Genomic DNA, 13633 nt, shown 5'->3' on the forward strand with positions numbered 1-13633 from the left:
AATTACAACTATTTCAATCAATTAAGTACCTACGAACCCAATTATATTATCCTGTGTGTATAATAAAATTTTAAGATGGAAATAAAATTACCGGTGTGGTGCGATACAATGTGGCAACACCTAAAATAACACAAATTGAACGCAACATTTTAGCAGCTGACTTCATTGATTTGTTTACTGTCAAACAGAGTCAAACTTCAAACGTCAATTTTCTCAAAGTTGCTGTCACAGAACTACTGTGCACGTCAATAATTTGCACACTGTTTATAAAATTCAACATGGAATTAATTGATAATGAGATCAGGCAGTGGGATGCAGCCGACGTGAAGGAGCAGTTTGGTGATAATCTAACGTTGCTGCCACTAAATGACAACATTAAGGAACTACAAACTATTTTACGAGACAAGTGAGTAAGGTTACTTTAGGCCTTATGGCTTGGTACCTTTGCCTGCTTTGTTATTCTTTCGAAAATCAAACTATAATAATGATTTTCCCACACTTTGAAAGATATTTTCCATGTTTACGAAAGAATGTCAGTGTAACATGTAAAATATGTAAATGAGGTGTATTTTCCCAATGTTAATGTTATTCTATTTTTAGTAACTTATTAAAGCAAGCGGAACTTGTTTTTTATCTGGTAGATACTTGAATACTTCTATAATTACGTAGGGAATTCATTATAATAATGAAATTGTTGCCCATATGCTGTTTGGGTTTTGAATGTGGTAGTTTTAGAAGATCAAATTTTATTCTAACCTCTAAATTACATCAACAATAACAATGACTTATCTCAAATCAATAACATTTTGACAGATACTGATTAGCGTACGAGGAAATCATGAGTATAATGTTTATATGATAAAGTAATAGAAAAATCTTCCAATATAAAGAAATATAGATTATCAGTAATTATTGATACAATAAAATGTCCTTTACAAATAAAAAGAAAATGTTAAGGCATCACAATTATGTTCATAAAATAATAAAAAGAATATTTCATAATATCAACCTATATTTTTAATAACAGTGTCAACCTTACTCTTAAGTTAAAAAGAAATATCTCAACAATCTTTCAATACAGTAAATTATTAAAAGATTGTCTTCCTGTAATTGATTTGACTTAAGACAAAAAAAGTATTGAGTTGTCAATTACTATACTTATTGTTAATTATGTAATTAAAGTTTAATTTTTATTACTATTTTATTAAAAAGAAATCTATAAAATTACAGGAACACATCACGCAGTGACTTCAAGTTCTATGCCGACCGCCTGATCCGTCTAGTGATTGAGGAGAGTTTGAACAAATTACCGTTCACTGATTGTGAGGTAGTCACTCCTACCGGGGCATTGTATAAAGGACTGAAATATGGTGCTGGTAACTGCGGGGTATCCATTGTCAGGTCCGGAGAGGCTATGGAGCAGGTCTGTAGAGTTTCTTGTTTCAAATTAATCTTAAATAAAATATTGTTATTACCATAATTTTAATCTTGTGCTTGATAAGTTTATTATAACTTTCGTGAGACATTTATGTTATCGGCTTACTCACATAACTATTTGATGAGGAACTAGTTTCAAGCCTTGCTATAGGCTCATATTCATGAGCAGCGCGACAGTCGGCCTGGGGTGTGTCGCGGAATACTCCATAACAATTTATCTTGTGCTCTTGTGCACATTGCCAATGCTGTCCTGGCACATGTTGAAGAGTTTGTTTGCACACCATGAACTAACTTCTGGGATATTTCGATTTTCTGTTTGTGTTGGTATTGAATAGTATGTTTATTAAGAAACACACAGATCACACAAAGAGTCCTCTGTGCGGGACCCGCTACACGTTGCGCGGCCGCTTCACCGCTTCAACCGTGCAGTCATTGAATTACGATAACTTTTCCTAATATTCTTTTCCTACATTTCCAGGGTCTCCGAGACTGTTGCCGTTCAATCCGTATCGGTAAAATCCTGGTTGAGAGTGATACGGACACACACGAGGCTCATGTGGTGTACGCCAAGTTTCCTGAGGATATAGCGAGGAGGCAGGTGCTGCTCATGTATCCTATCATGTCCACCGGTAACACTGTTAAACAGGTAAGCTATTTATAAAGTTACTAGCGACCCGATTCAGCTTCGCACGGGTGCAATGGTGATATATTATACATGCAAACCTTCCTCTCGAATTACTCTATCTATTAAAAAAAACACATCAAAGTCCATTGCGTAGTTTAAAGATTTAAGCATACCTACAAACATAAAGACTGAGAAAACTACATACTTTGTTTTATACTATGTAGTGATTTATAAAGTCCTCTCCATCATCGAATCACAAGACAATCGGCGAAGCGCCAACACTTCATGGTAGATATCTCACCCACTTGGACGAAGCGCTTCGCTTAGCTTCCTTGTGCGAAATGTTAGGAAGTGGAATTCGTCTAATATGTTCCTGATGGGTATTATAACCTGGGTATGATTTTATTGTAACTTTCGTGAGACATACTAAATTAATTATTATGATCGGCTTACTCATGTAAATGTTTGACAAGGAACTCGACTATTCCGCGACACACGACGCTCGAATGCTGTTCATGAATATAAGCCTCTTGCATGGCTTGAAACTAGTCGAGTTCCTTGTCAAACATTTACGTGAGTAAGCCGAACATAATAATTAATTTAACCTGGATGTCTTCAAAGCCCGATGTAATTAACAAAACCTCCATATAATTTCCAGGCAGTAAACGTATTAACACAGCACGGTGTAAAAGAAGAAAGAATAATCCTCTCGAATCTATTCTGCACCCCGGCAGCCGCCCAGGCAGTGGTCGACTATGTTCCAAAGATGAAGATGCTGACTTCTGAGCTACACCCCGTTGCTCCCAACCATTTCGGTCAGAAGTACTTCGGGACAGACTGATATGAGGACGAATTTGAGTTCTAATCTGTACTTATTAAAGTTTAGTTTACTTTATTTGTGTAGCCTAGTATTTTGTTTTGTTTATTTGTGCTTTAGATACTACTGTTTAGGTAGTAAAATTATTTATTGTGTAATCTACTTTCGGTTGTATGTAATAAGCGTTGTTTTTGATTGTGCATTTATGGAAACAGCATTTTATTTAAGCGAATGATTTTTTTTTTCAATCTTTTTATTGGTCTCACACTTTTTTTTCGGAATAAGACAAAAAGAACTCAAATAATGTACTTATCTCACATTGTGAGTGGATGTTTTGGTACAATTTGTACTAAAATTCTAAATTGTATTAAAAATAAATCTAGTTTTATACCAGTCTTAAAGTAAAACTCGTCTACTAAGAAATTATATAGAAATGTTAAAATTATATGCTACATGCTACACGTATTGCACAATGACGACGCTTAAATATTGACTTAAAGCAAAATGTATCAAATAATGTACAACTTAAAGGCCAATTTACAGTAACGCAGCGCATAGAGAGTTCAATTTGATAAACATAGTAAATTCATTCTTATCTCCAATGAATAATATCTATTTTCTGTGTGAGCTAAAAATCAGAGGAATCACAATAGGGATAATAACGGGGTATTAAAATTAAAAATCTATTTAATCCGTCAGTTAGGTAATGAAAAAATATTAGAGACGTATTTTTTATTTTGTCATATAAGATAACAATACTTAGATAAAACGAATCAAAGTTTAGGAGTGGGAGCAAATACGTCATTTCTACCAATAAAACGTACCTTGAAGTGACGACCCGTATTTGTTTCCCTAAGACAATAAAAATTACGTGTTTAATGTTTTAAAATAATCTACAAGACGGACATTAAAATAAAAATTAGACATCTACCCTGGAAGCTGGAAATTAGGATGAATATGCTATAACATCTCAAATTGACACTAACGCTACGCCGCGTGTGAATTTACCTAAAGAGATGCTATTATGAATACTATGACTAGTAATGATAACCTATAATTATGTAAAGTATCTATTTTTGCAAAATTGACACATATATTGGCTACATATATTATGACCATAGCTTTAGTGTATAGAGATTTTAAAGTAAAGTGCAAGAGCCCTATATGTGACAAAGCCCCAGCATTTGAATACTAAGGAATCGTCAGAGGAACTTGGGCGTGTATTCAAAGTCTTCTCTAAAATCTAGTATTAAGTATGAAATTGATCTATTTATATAATTAGTATAAAACGCTATACATTTGTGATATTGCAAAGATAAATTAGTTGATAAAGGATTGTATTTAGTCACACAGTTAAATAAATTGTCGAATTTATTAATAAAATGAGCTGAAGACCAGATATTGTTGTTTTTATTTTTCTAAACTAGCATCCTTAAAAGTTAATTTACGTAGGGTCGGTTCACATCTGACGGAGCATGCATCGCGTACCTATTATCGGTCGCGTAGCGCCAGAACAGACAAATGTATAGAAAAAACCGTTCACAAAGTCAAAGTAAACGAACCCACGAGACAGGATAAGTCAAAGTCAAAATCATTTATTTCAATTAGAAAAGGAAGGCACTTTTGGAAGGAACGTCAAAGCAAATATAATAATATTAACGTCTGTCTGTCGGTCAGTCCTCTAGTGAAGCTATTTGCTCGTTCCAAAGTGTAGATTCCTATGGATAAGCACGAGCAAGAAACTACTTTTCGGTTACTCTTTTTCAATCAGATTTACAATACAATTCATGGTTACATTGTTTCGATTGCTTCAACTATGTGAGAACAATGTAAAACTAATATTCAGTCAAAGTGATAGAAAAAGAAAATAACCCTGAGGACAAGAAACTTAATGCAGTCTGGAGGTGACCAGTCCCAGTTGACAGCGCCCGTTCACGAACATGACACGTACACCAGCACCGCCCAACTCAACCATGTTGCAGGGAATCGAGCGATCCAATGCCCGTGCCACCGCCAATGAGACCTTTGAGTGAGCATGACAACTCCATGCTGACACAAATGCATTCTACTAGTCTAATACAGTTTTAGCTAATTACAGGGACATTTACAATGATTGTATCTAATTTAACAAAACACATTGAAATAACATGGTTTTATTATTACATTATTCTAATTACTTTATTTTCTCTCACACAACCGATGATACGCTCGACGTATTTTACGTCAGATATTACCGACGCTTACTCATATACTCAGAGAAGAGTAGCTCGCCGCACGACCTGAACCTCACGTACGCCTCACGCACTCCTACGAATTTTATATTTTGCTGTGCCCGACAGGGTCCATAATTGTGACTAAATAAGGTGCGTTGGGGTAAGATCGGCGCAGGGGTAAGAACGTACAAATCAAATATCTCACTTATTTTGCTATATTTTTTAATGCTGATCACATTGCGTGGCACGTCATTAAATTCCGCTCCGTCCCGCGGTGACCACCACTCGCTCCGGTTAACACGGAGTGAGATATTTGATTTGTACGTTCTTACCCCTGCGCCGATCTTACCCCAACGTACTCTACTGTATTTTCCAACACCTGTGTACATTATGAATGCAATAAATACTTGAATACGCTGCGTCGCGTTCTGCGCGCGCCTCAGAGGTATCACACTACAGTGGGGCCCAGTACCTAGTAGGTTTGCAGGGGCTCCGGCTCGGAAAGCAGGAGTAGAAACGGGGTGATTTTAAGTCAGTAAGGGAGTACGAGTCTGACACTCCCCTTCGCCTCATCTAAGATGGGAGAAATCATTGGATAATTTCCCCTCTCAAAAAAGCCTATTATGAACTCTTATCACTCTGAGACCCTGGTACATTTGGTGTGTGTACTTTCACGCCTTTTATCTCCGAAGGGGTAGGTAGAGGTGCAGATTAAAGCACGTAATGCCATTGTACAATGTACTCTCACTTTTCACCATTTGTAAACTACTCAAAACAAAATAGGGCCCACTTCGAATAAGTCACAATTTCGGTTAAAATATAATTATTTAAGTAGTTGTTGACAAAGTTATGCATTTAACCGTCAAGCTGACATGTTTAGGAGTGCATATCAATGTTTATATCGATAGCATTCATGTTGTTTTCAAGAGGGTGGCTAAAAAACTGAAGTAGGTACTCGAAAAAAACATCGATTGCACAAATTCTCAGTCACTTATGTTTTCAGTCTACACTAAACGCTGTTGTGGAACATTCACGTTTTTAATGATTTTGATTGATTCCTGTATTCATTGTGATCACTATGCCTGGTTTTCGCCGACATATGGACATGGAAACCGCTGCAAGAGCAGTATCTTTGCTTCAGGAGGGACAGTCTCAGAGGTCTGTGGCTATGCAGCTCGGTGTATCACGACGAGCTATCCGAAACGTTTGGGAACGGTTTCAGGAGACGGGAAGTGTAGCCAGGAGACCTGGGTCAGGAAGAGTTCGGGCTACAACTGCCCAGGAAGATCGATACCTAAGATTGACTGCGCGCCGGGAGCGTACTTTAACCGCTCGTACCTTACAAACTCGACTACGGCAATCTACAGGAACGAGGGTCAGCGACCAAACCATTCGGAATCGACTTCATGAAGATGGACAACGCTCAAGAGTACGAGCTATTCGACTGAAACTGACGAGGGCTCATCGTGCGGCACATTTAAGATATGGGCCTATGAAGCCTGAAATAAATAAATAAATGAATTTAAGGTACGCTCGCGACCATTTGGAATGGACCATGGACAACTGGAAGAATGTGCTCTATACCGACGAGTGTAAAGTGAAGTTTTTCAGTGATGATAGACGGGTACGCGTGTGGAGAAGAGAAGGGGAACGTTTTTCTGAACCCTGCATTCATGGAACAGACCGTTTTGGGGGTCCCAGTGTTATGATATGGGGTGGAATTAGCTTATATGGCAAAACAGAGCTTGTAATTCTAAATGAAGGTACCGTAACCGCCTCCAGTTACATCGAGCAAGTAATCCGGCCTCATGTCATCCCATTTTCACAAAGAGTGGGCAATAACTTTGTCTTTATGCATGACAAAGCTCGTGCACACACAGCTCGTCTTACACAAAGAGCACTTTCTGAAGCCAATATCACCATCTTACCATGGCCGGCCACGAGTCCCAACCTCAACCCCATTGAACATTTGTGGGATCAGCTCAAAAGACGCCTGAAAGAAAACTACAGTGATGTGAACAGCCAGCAGGAACTCATAAACGCCCTGAAACTCTGTTGGGAACAAATACCGGAAGAAACCGTGACGCACTTGATTGAAAGTGTCCCAGATAGGCTCAGAGAGTGCATACAGAGCAGAGGAGGGCCCACTCGTTATTAACAAATAACAAATTCCATTCTTTTCCCCAGAATAGCCGTGCTTTAGAAGATTATGTTCTTCCCTTATTTTTTGTAAATTTGCCTTAAAATTGTAATTTATTGATTAAATAAACAAAATAAACCAAAGTTTCAATTGTTTCTGTTTACAGTATTCCTGAAAGCCCACTTGAAACTTGTACATTCATAAAAACTGAATATTTTTGTTCAATATTAAGTTAGAGCAAAAAAACATGGTGGGCCCTATTTAGTTTTGAGTAGTTTATTATAAGGCCCAAGTAATAGAGGGTGCACCTATTGCCGTTACTGGGCACTATTCAAGACTTCGAGCCTCGAGATACTACAGAGATTTTTTTGAAAAACCGGAATAAGCTCAGCAATACGTTGCCCGGCCCAGGTAACGAACCTGAGATCCCTTGGCCGACAGTCGCACTTGCGACCTCTCTACCAACAAGGCAGTGTTTCTCTCTTTTTTTTTTAATTATCAGCCATGTACATTACCTATATCTACTAATACCTACCCAACTTTTAATTTGTTCTAAGCGGACTAAAAATATAACCACCTATTTTTAATTGGTGGTTAATTTGTTGGCTATGTAGACAGGATTAAAAGGAAATAACACAAATAAACAACGAACAATGAAATACTTTTAAATCGTTTATTTCAGTTTCATAGTTTACATTCTATAGATAGATAGAAATATTTAATTAGATCAGATCACACAGCTAAGCGGTTGTTTTTAAGTGTACACATTATTATAAATTAATAATTCAACATTTGAATAATTTATTCCTTAACAAGTAACGTTTATATAGTGTTCCCCAATCATTTCATGGTCGGCTCGCGCATGCGATCTAACTCAGGTGTTATTACTTACACTACACGCTAAAGTATTTCTTTACCTTCATGTAAAAATATCGATAACATTCAATTAACGCGATTGATTCTTATTCGAGAACAAAAATATTTTTATATTATTATTTTTTATTAGTAAAACTAGATGTCACTTAACATTAGTGTTAGGTAGCGACCTACCGATGGCGTATATGGCAACACTACATCTAAAAATCTCATTCTTTTCTTTTCAATGTGACACGGCAACACCATCGGCGTCCCCACAGATAATAAGTGCGTACTCCCATATAAATAAATACTTAAAATATAACACGTACATTACTCTTTCAATAAATTTCTTATATACTATGTTACATGACAAGCACTTATTACCACCCGTTAGGGTGTCTATTAATAAAAAGAAATTATATATCTGGCAACACCAGACTGGTTGTAGGACCGCTTTACTTAGAAACATTGAACACAATAGATTGTCCTTTAGCAAGTACAATGAAAGGCAAGACTTAGATCACAAGGTTCGGTAAATAAAGTGGTCGCACAACGAGAAACAATATACCCTCGAAATTGACTTAGATAAGTTATTAAGGCATCGTGTGAATCGCACTAGGTAAATTGACAATTATAAATCTAAAGACTAATACAACAGCCAAAGCGAAATTATATGGCAATTAGCACATAATACATACCTACGTAGTATAGATACAGGGTCTCAATTAGTCAGAACTACACAGTCAATATATATAAATAAAATGATTTCAAAAAGCGAAATTAAATACTTTTAATTAAATACTTTAACACAATTTGTGCATTCACATTTTTTTGTGATTTTCGTTATTTTTTGTATAAAAATATCGTCAACAAGTTTCTAAGTAACGTTCTAAGGGTTGACATGGACCTTGTGAAAGTTTATGTTGTCAACGAGGTCGAATAGCACATTGCTCGATGTATCCTTCCTATCAGACGCGACCCAGTCCCTGGCGTTAGCGACTACCGGTAGAATGGTTTTTTCGCTATAAATATAAAAGCACACAAAAATATATTAGTCACATGTTTTTGAACAAGAATCGATATAAATCGATTTAGAACTCGATTCTCGGTGATTCACTCGATGGTGGTTATGTTGGCCAGTAGAGAGGAAGCGTTAGGTAGCTGTGCGTGATGTGGTCGTATTTACATGAGCTTCTGTTTGGCGCACTCGGGGCAGATTATGTCAGGGCCGTCGGTGATGAAGCCCTTGCCAACCAGGGAGGTCTTGCACTGGGCGCAGATGAAGCAATCGTTGTGCCAGTGGCGGTCCTCGAATGAGATGAAGCGGGTGCCGCCGATGCCTGGAAAGAAACGACAATATCCATTAGTTACAATCATTCAGATAGCATTAACTTCTATCCATATGCTGGTCACTTGAAGGACAAGACTAGTACTAAGTCTATTCCAATACTGACCAGTGATGGGCTTGGTGCAGGAAGTGCACCTCTTGGCGAAGAGTTCTCCGAAGCACTCCGCGCAGTAGGGCTTCTCGTCACGGGATGTGAACCGCTGTCCAGCCAGGGAGGTGTTGCAGTTGGTGCAGGTGAAGCACTCGCGGTGCCAGGGCTCGTTCTTGTAGGTTACGCCACCTTGCGTGATGATCTGGAAGTAAATGGAGATAGCTTAGCTAGAGTTTTCGAAGTTATAAATGACTGAGGAGGCCATGATGATAAAAAGTATCAAAAAGAAAGACGTCTTCAATTAAAACCTCCTTTCACCATAAGCTCTTGAGGCATTTTAGCTAAAGATGATGCATCTACTTTTCGACACAAACTCAAATATCACGATAGTAAGTACCTATTCGTAAATCAGAAACTAATCTTCAGACAAACTTATAAAACGAAAGCGTGTCAAGAATACTAAAGATCCTACCAGGCTCAGTACCTCAGTCATTGCTCATATCTGACCTAAAACAGGTGAAGGCGGTAGATTTAATGCTCACAATAAAATCGTAATAAACTGATACCACATGGGGCTATAAACAATTGAACGATTGCTGTGGGCGGACGAGATGTGGGCTGGATTATACGGGATTTATTGCCGATGATCAGTCATATCCAATAACCGAGTGCCCCAGTTATATGAAGGTCAGATGAGAATAATTGAAAGAAATTAGTCCAATGGGTTAAGTAGTGACTGGTGACGAAACATCAGGAAATTATAATTAGGCTGGAGGAAATAATTGTTTGAAAAAACCCGCTGGTCTGTATGTGTTGCGGAAGATTAGTAAGTCGTAACAAGATGAACACTGATGATGAACGATGTTGAAATCTGTAATGTACTTCAGGTATGTATAACTTGGAAATCCTCATAAACTGTTATCATCATTTCAGTAAATTTTTGTCTTTTTGGGAACAAAGTAGGTAATGCCATAATCGGTAGACTTTATGGTTATAGTCCTACAATTTTTGGAGAAGCAGTGCGTCTGAGTCAGGTCAGGTCCTTAAGATTAACTCGAAGCACCGAAAATAAGTGGAAATTTAGTCCAGAATATCGTGAAATCTCGACTCACCTTGTTGCACTTGACGCAGCGAGTAGCGAACTTGTCCTCGTAGCAGCCGGCGCAGTAGATCTCCTGCTCGCGGGGGATGAAGCTCCTCGTGCCGATGGGGTTCTTGCACACCACGCAGCAGAAGCACTTCTCGTGCCACTGCCTTGTCTTGTACTCCATCTTCTTGGTGCCTGGAGAACAAATTGGAATTTAGTTTGTCTAGTTCGATAGAGTGTTGAACTTAATTAAAGTTGTGTGTAGAGTGATTTGGTCCTAAAGTACAGAAAAGGTTGATGTTTAAATTGTATTGACCTAATAACAATATTTGTCAAAAAATAAAAGTCATTATAAAGTTTCTTTTTGACAAATACCCGAAATGTCTACTTCGGAAAATGCATTTTTAAAAATCAAGCATCAAAATATTTTCACATAAATTTCCGCTACAACAATCTAGGTATTATCGACAAACAGCTCAATAACACGTAGGTACGAATATGACCTACAACCTCGCTATCGATCTCATATAAAATATTCACATGGGACATTATCATGCGATCGCAACGTCGCCGTCACTTGACGAACCATTCGATACGTCGATAGTGAATAGGCGTCCTTGCAACAAACATTACATTTGCAACGCCCCAAGGTTCACAAGACATGCCACGGAAGTGACAGTCCCAAATGTCAAAACTGTCATTCAGCCATTTTATTTTTTTTGGGGGGAAAGTTTTTAAATTGGAGTTTGGTAAAGTTTTAATGATGCGTTTAGGAAGAATGGCGTAGATAAATAATGATGGCGTTGTATTTTTTGTGGATTGAAATTTTTTAGTTTATTTCAATTTAAATCCATGACATAATGTATCTGTATTTATTAAGTAGGTTTGATAGGCAGGCATGTAATGTTTTCTTTTTTAAATAACGAAGTAATTGCTTCACCTAATAATATGAGACGGTGGTATATAATTTTGTACACGAAAGTAATTTTAAATACCTATAATTATAATATTGATGGTAAGATATTACCATATTGATGACTTTATTGCTTGTTTATTATATTTACAACACAAAGTTTAGATGTTTAACCCGAGGTCAAGGTTAATTAATTGATTCGTGCTTTAATTTTATATCGTTTTAAGTCGTAAACCAGATTTTCGATATTCTAAAAGTTAAAATTCAAATATTAATAGGCTTTTGTGTCCAATTTTTTTTTTGTTCTTAGACCGATTGGTCTACAAATACGAAACAAAATACAGTTCCAATTGACAATTGAATAATTCATTCGACTTCACTCATTTACATCTAGACGAGGATATTTCATTCACTCCATTTAATTTACCGAAATCCTTTAGTAACTTACCTTTTGAAAAGTCAAAAGATAAGTAATTTCTCCCTGCACAAACTTCGCTCGCATTTCCCTGTCTCTGTTAATTATTCCCTCAATTTGAATTACGAACTGGCTGCCATGTTCATTCCTTTGTATTTCAATTTAAACTTGGAACGATATCCAAAAAGTTTTTAACGCATTGTTAAATGAGTTTCGTATCAATCAAAGAGTAAGAAATATTTTTTTTTTAAATATGTTGTTTGTAGTTGTTGGTTCTGCTGTGGTATTGTATGTTTGTTTTTATGATATCGTAAACGAAAATACATAGACATTTCGATTTGAAATGGTGTTTTCACGCCCTTGGCGTTTGCATGTGACATTGAACGATGGGATATTTGACTGATGCACGCAACAGATGCAACCTAAAATCCACCGTGTGATTGCACACTGTTTCATTGCATGTGTATTGATGGTATCATTACATAACATTTTACAGCTATTTTTACTTTATCCAACAACTTTTACTTCAGTTTCTATTAATTGCATCATCAGTTACACGCAGAACCAATCTTTTATAATGATCAACCGCTAAATAAATGGAAGCCATTAGTGATAAATGTTGATACGTTTTAAACTGTCCAAAGTTTACGCTATCAACGGCAATCAGCGAACAAAACGCACGTTAGTCTTAATCATTGCCGACGATGTTGTAAATGAGAAAACTTTTCAACCAGTCACTTCTTTATTATCTGTGGAAGAAGTTTGACAATTAATCTGTCAATCAATTTTAGGCATGCTAAATTTTTAAACACCACTTGACACTGGCAGTATAGTCGACAACTTTGTATTGGAGACTCGGTTGCCATCACAAAGAAAAACAATTTTAAACAGTTGCTTATTAGTTAATAGATATGATTTTCCTCTAACAACATTCATGATTTTCCTCTAAAATTCTGAATCCGTAGTAAACAAGACTCGAGTAAATAGCGTGTCTAGACAAAAACATTTAAAAAGTATCGCGTGTCAGTAGAATCGGAAACTATAGCACAATGCTTCGTGACTTGTCTCTGGTTACATCTGCAGTTTGGGGTCTCTGAACCCTGGCATTATCGTATTTCATATCGATTTTGGAACTTGCAATGTTATGGCGTTCATTCTCTATACTCACTGATACTTTGGATAGTTTTATGCTTTCTGTCTACCTTTAATGTTTGTTGCTTCTTTCTATTTTACAACTTTTGATAGTGCTATGGACTTGTTTGTAAGTTTTGAAGTTTTGTAACTTCGTTCCTTTTTCAACTTTTTGTTGTTGTTGACTTCAAACTGTTTTCGTTCCATTTTAAAATTAAAATTGTGAAACTATGGCGTATTTTGATTGGTTAGTATCGTAAATCGTATAGAATGATGATTCACATTTTTTTTAATAACGGATAGTATAGAATGGCATTGGAATTTGAGATAAAGCCAAGTACTGAGTTATTTATCAAATTGGTTTACTTATACATAAAATATATCTTCCATTTCTAGGCAGAAGGTGCATCTGCTAGAAGTCTATACATAAGTTATAAAGCTATGAACACAATACAGTTAAATCGTTCCACTTTTCCATTGTTCGGAGTGAAAGGGCCCTTACGCCCACATCTATCGGCCAGTAATAACTGGGCTGTTTCATTTGCAAATCGTTACAGT

General features: G+C 36.8%; 3 protein-coding genes across 13 annotated transcripts in view; 2 read left to right on the forward strand and 1 right to left on the reverse strand.

Moving 5' to 3' along the window:
- Positions 1-203: 203 nt before the first annotated feature.
- Positions 204-4278, forward strand: LOC118262007 (uracil phosphoribosyltransferase homolog). The gene is made up of 4 exons (XM_035573094.2): positions 204-406; positions 1231-1423; positions 1916-2083; positions 2721-4278. Exons 1-4 carry the CDS (start codon positions 279-281, stop codon positions 2901-2903), a joined length of 672 nt encoding a protein of 223 aa, XP_035428987.1. The 5' UTR covers positions 204-278; the 3' UTR covers positions 2904-4278.
- A 1892-nt stretch (positions 4279-6170) lies between these two features.
- On the forward strand, positions 6171-6608 carry LOC126911954 (uncharacterized). The gene has a single exon (XM_050701449.1). The coding sequence runs from the start codon at positions 6171-6173 to the stop codon at positions 6606-6608; it is 438 nt and encodes a 145-aa protein (XP_050557406.1).
- Positions 6609-7891: 1283 nt separating this feature from the next.
- Positions 7892-13633, reverse strand: part of LOC118261899 (four and a half LIM domains protein 2) — a 193114-nt gene continuing 187372 nt past the window's right edge. For all 11 annotated transcript variants that reach the window (XM_050701496.1, XM_035572925.2, XM_050701492.1 and 8 more), the window contains 3 exons: positions 10642-10811; positions 9545-9731; positions 7892-9430 (listed from right to left, as the gene is read on the reverse strand). In XM_050701496.1, the coding sequence (XP_050557453.1) occupies positions 9273-9430; positions 9545-9731; positions 10642-10811 (515 nt within the window). In that variant the 3' untranslated portion in view covers positions 7892-9272. The remainder of the gene's footprint in view (positions 9431-9544; positions 9732-10641; positions 10812-13633) is intronic.

The sequence above is a fragment of the Spodoptera frugiperda genome, chromosome 20, assembly GCF_023101765.2.
Source record: "Spodoptera frugiperda isolate SF20-4 chromosome 20, AGI-APGP_CSIRO_Sfru_2.0, whole genome shotgun sequence".
Lineage (NCBI taxonomy): Eukaryota > Metazoa > Arthropoda > Insecta > Lepidoptera > Noctuidae > Spodoptera > Spodoptera frugiperda.

Coding starts and splice junctions, on each gene's coding strand:
- LOC126911954 (XM_050701449.1), top strand. CDS start 6,171: ATGCCTGGTTTTCGCCGACATATGGACATGGAAACCGCTGCAAGAGCA.
- LOC118262007 (XM_035573094.2), top strand. CDS start 279: ATGGAATTAATTGATAATGAGATCAGGCAGTGGGATGCAGCCGACGTG. Junction 407..1,230: donor CAAACTATTTTACGAGACAA/GTGAGTAAGGTT, acceptor ATAAAATTACAG/GAACACATCACGCAGTGACT. Junction 2,084..2,720: donor CCGGTAACACTGTTAAACAG/GTAAGCTATTTA, acceptor TATAATTTCCAG/GCAGTAAACGTATTAACACA.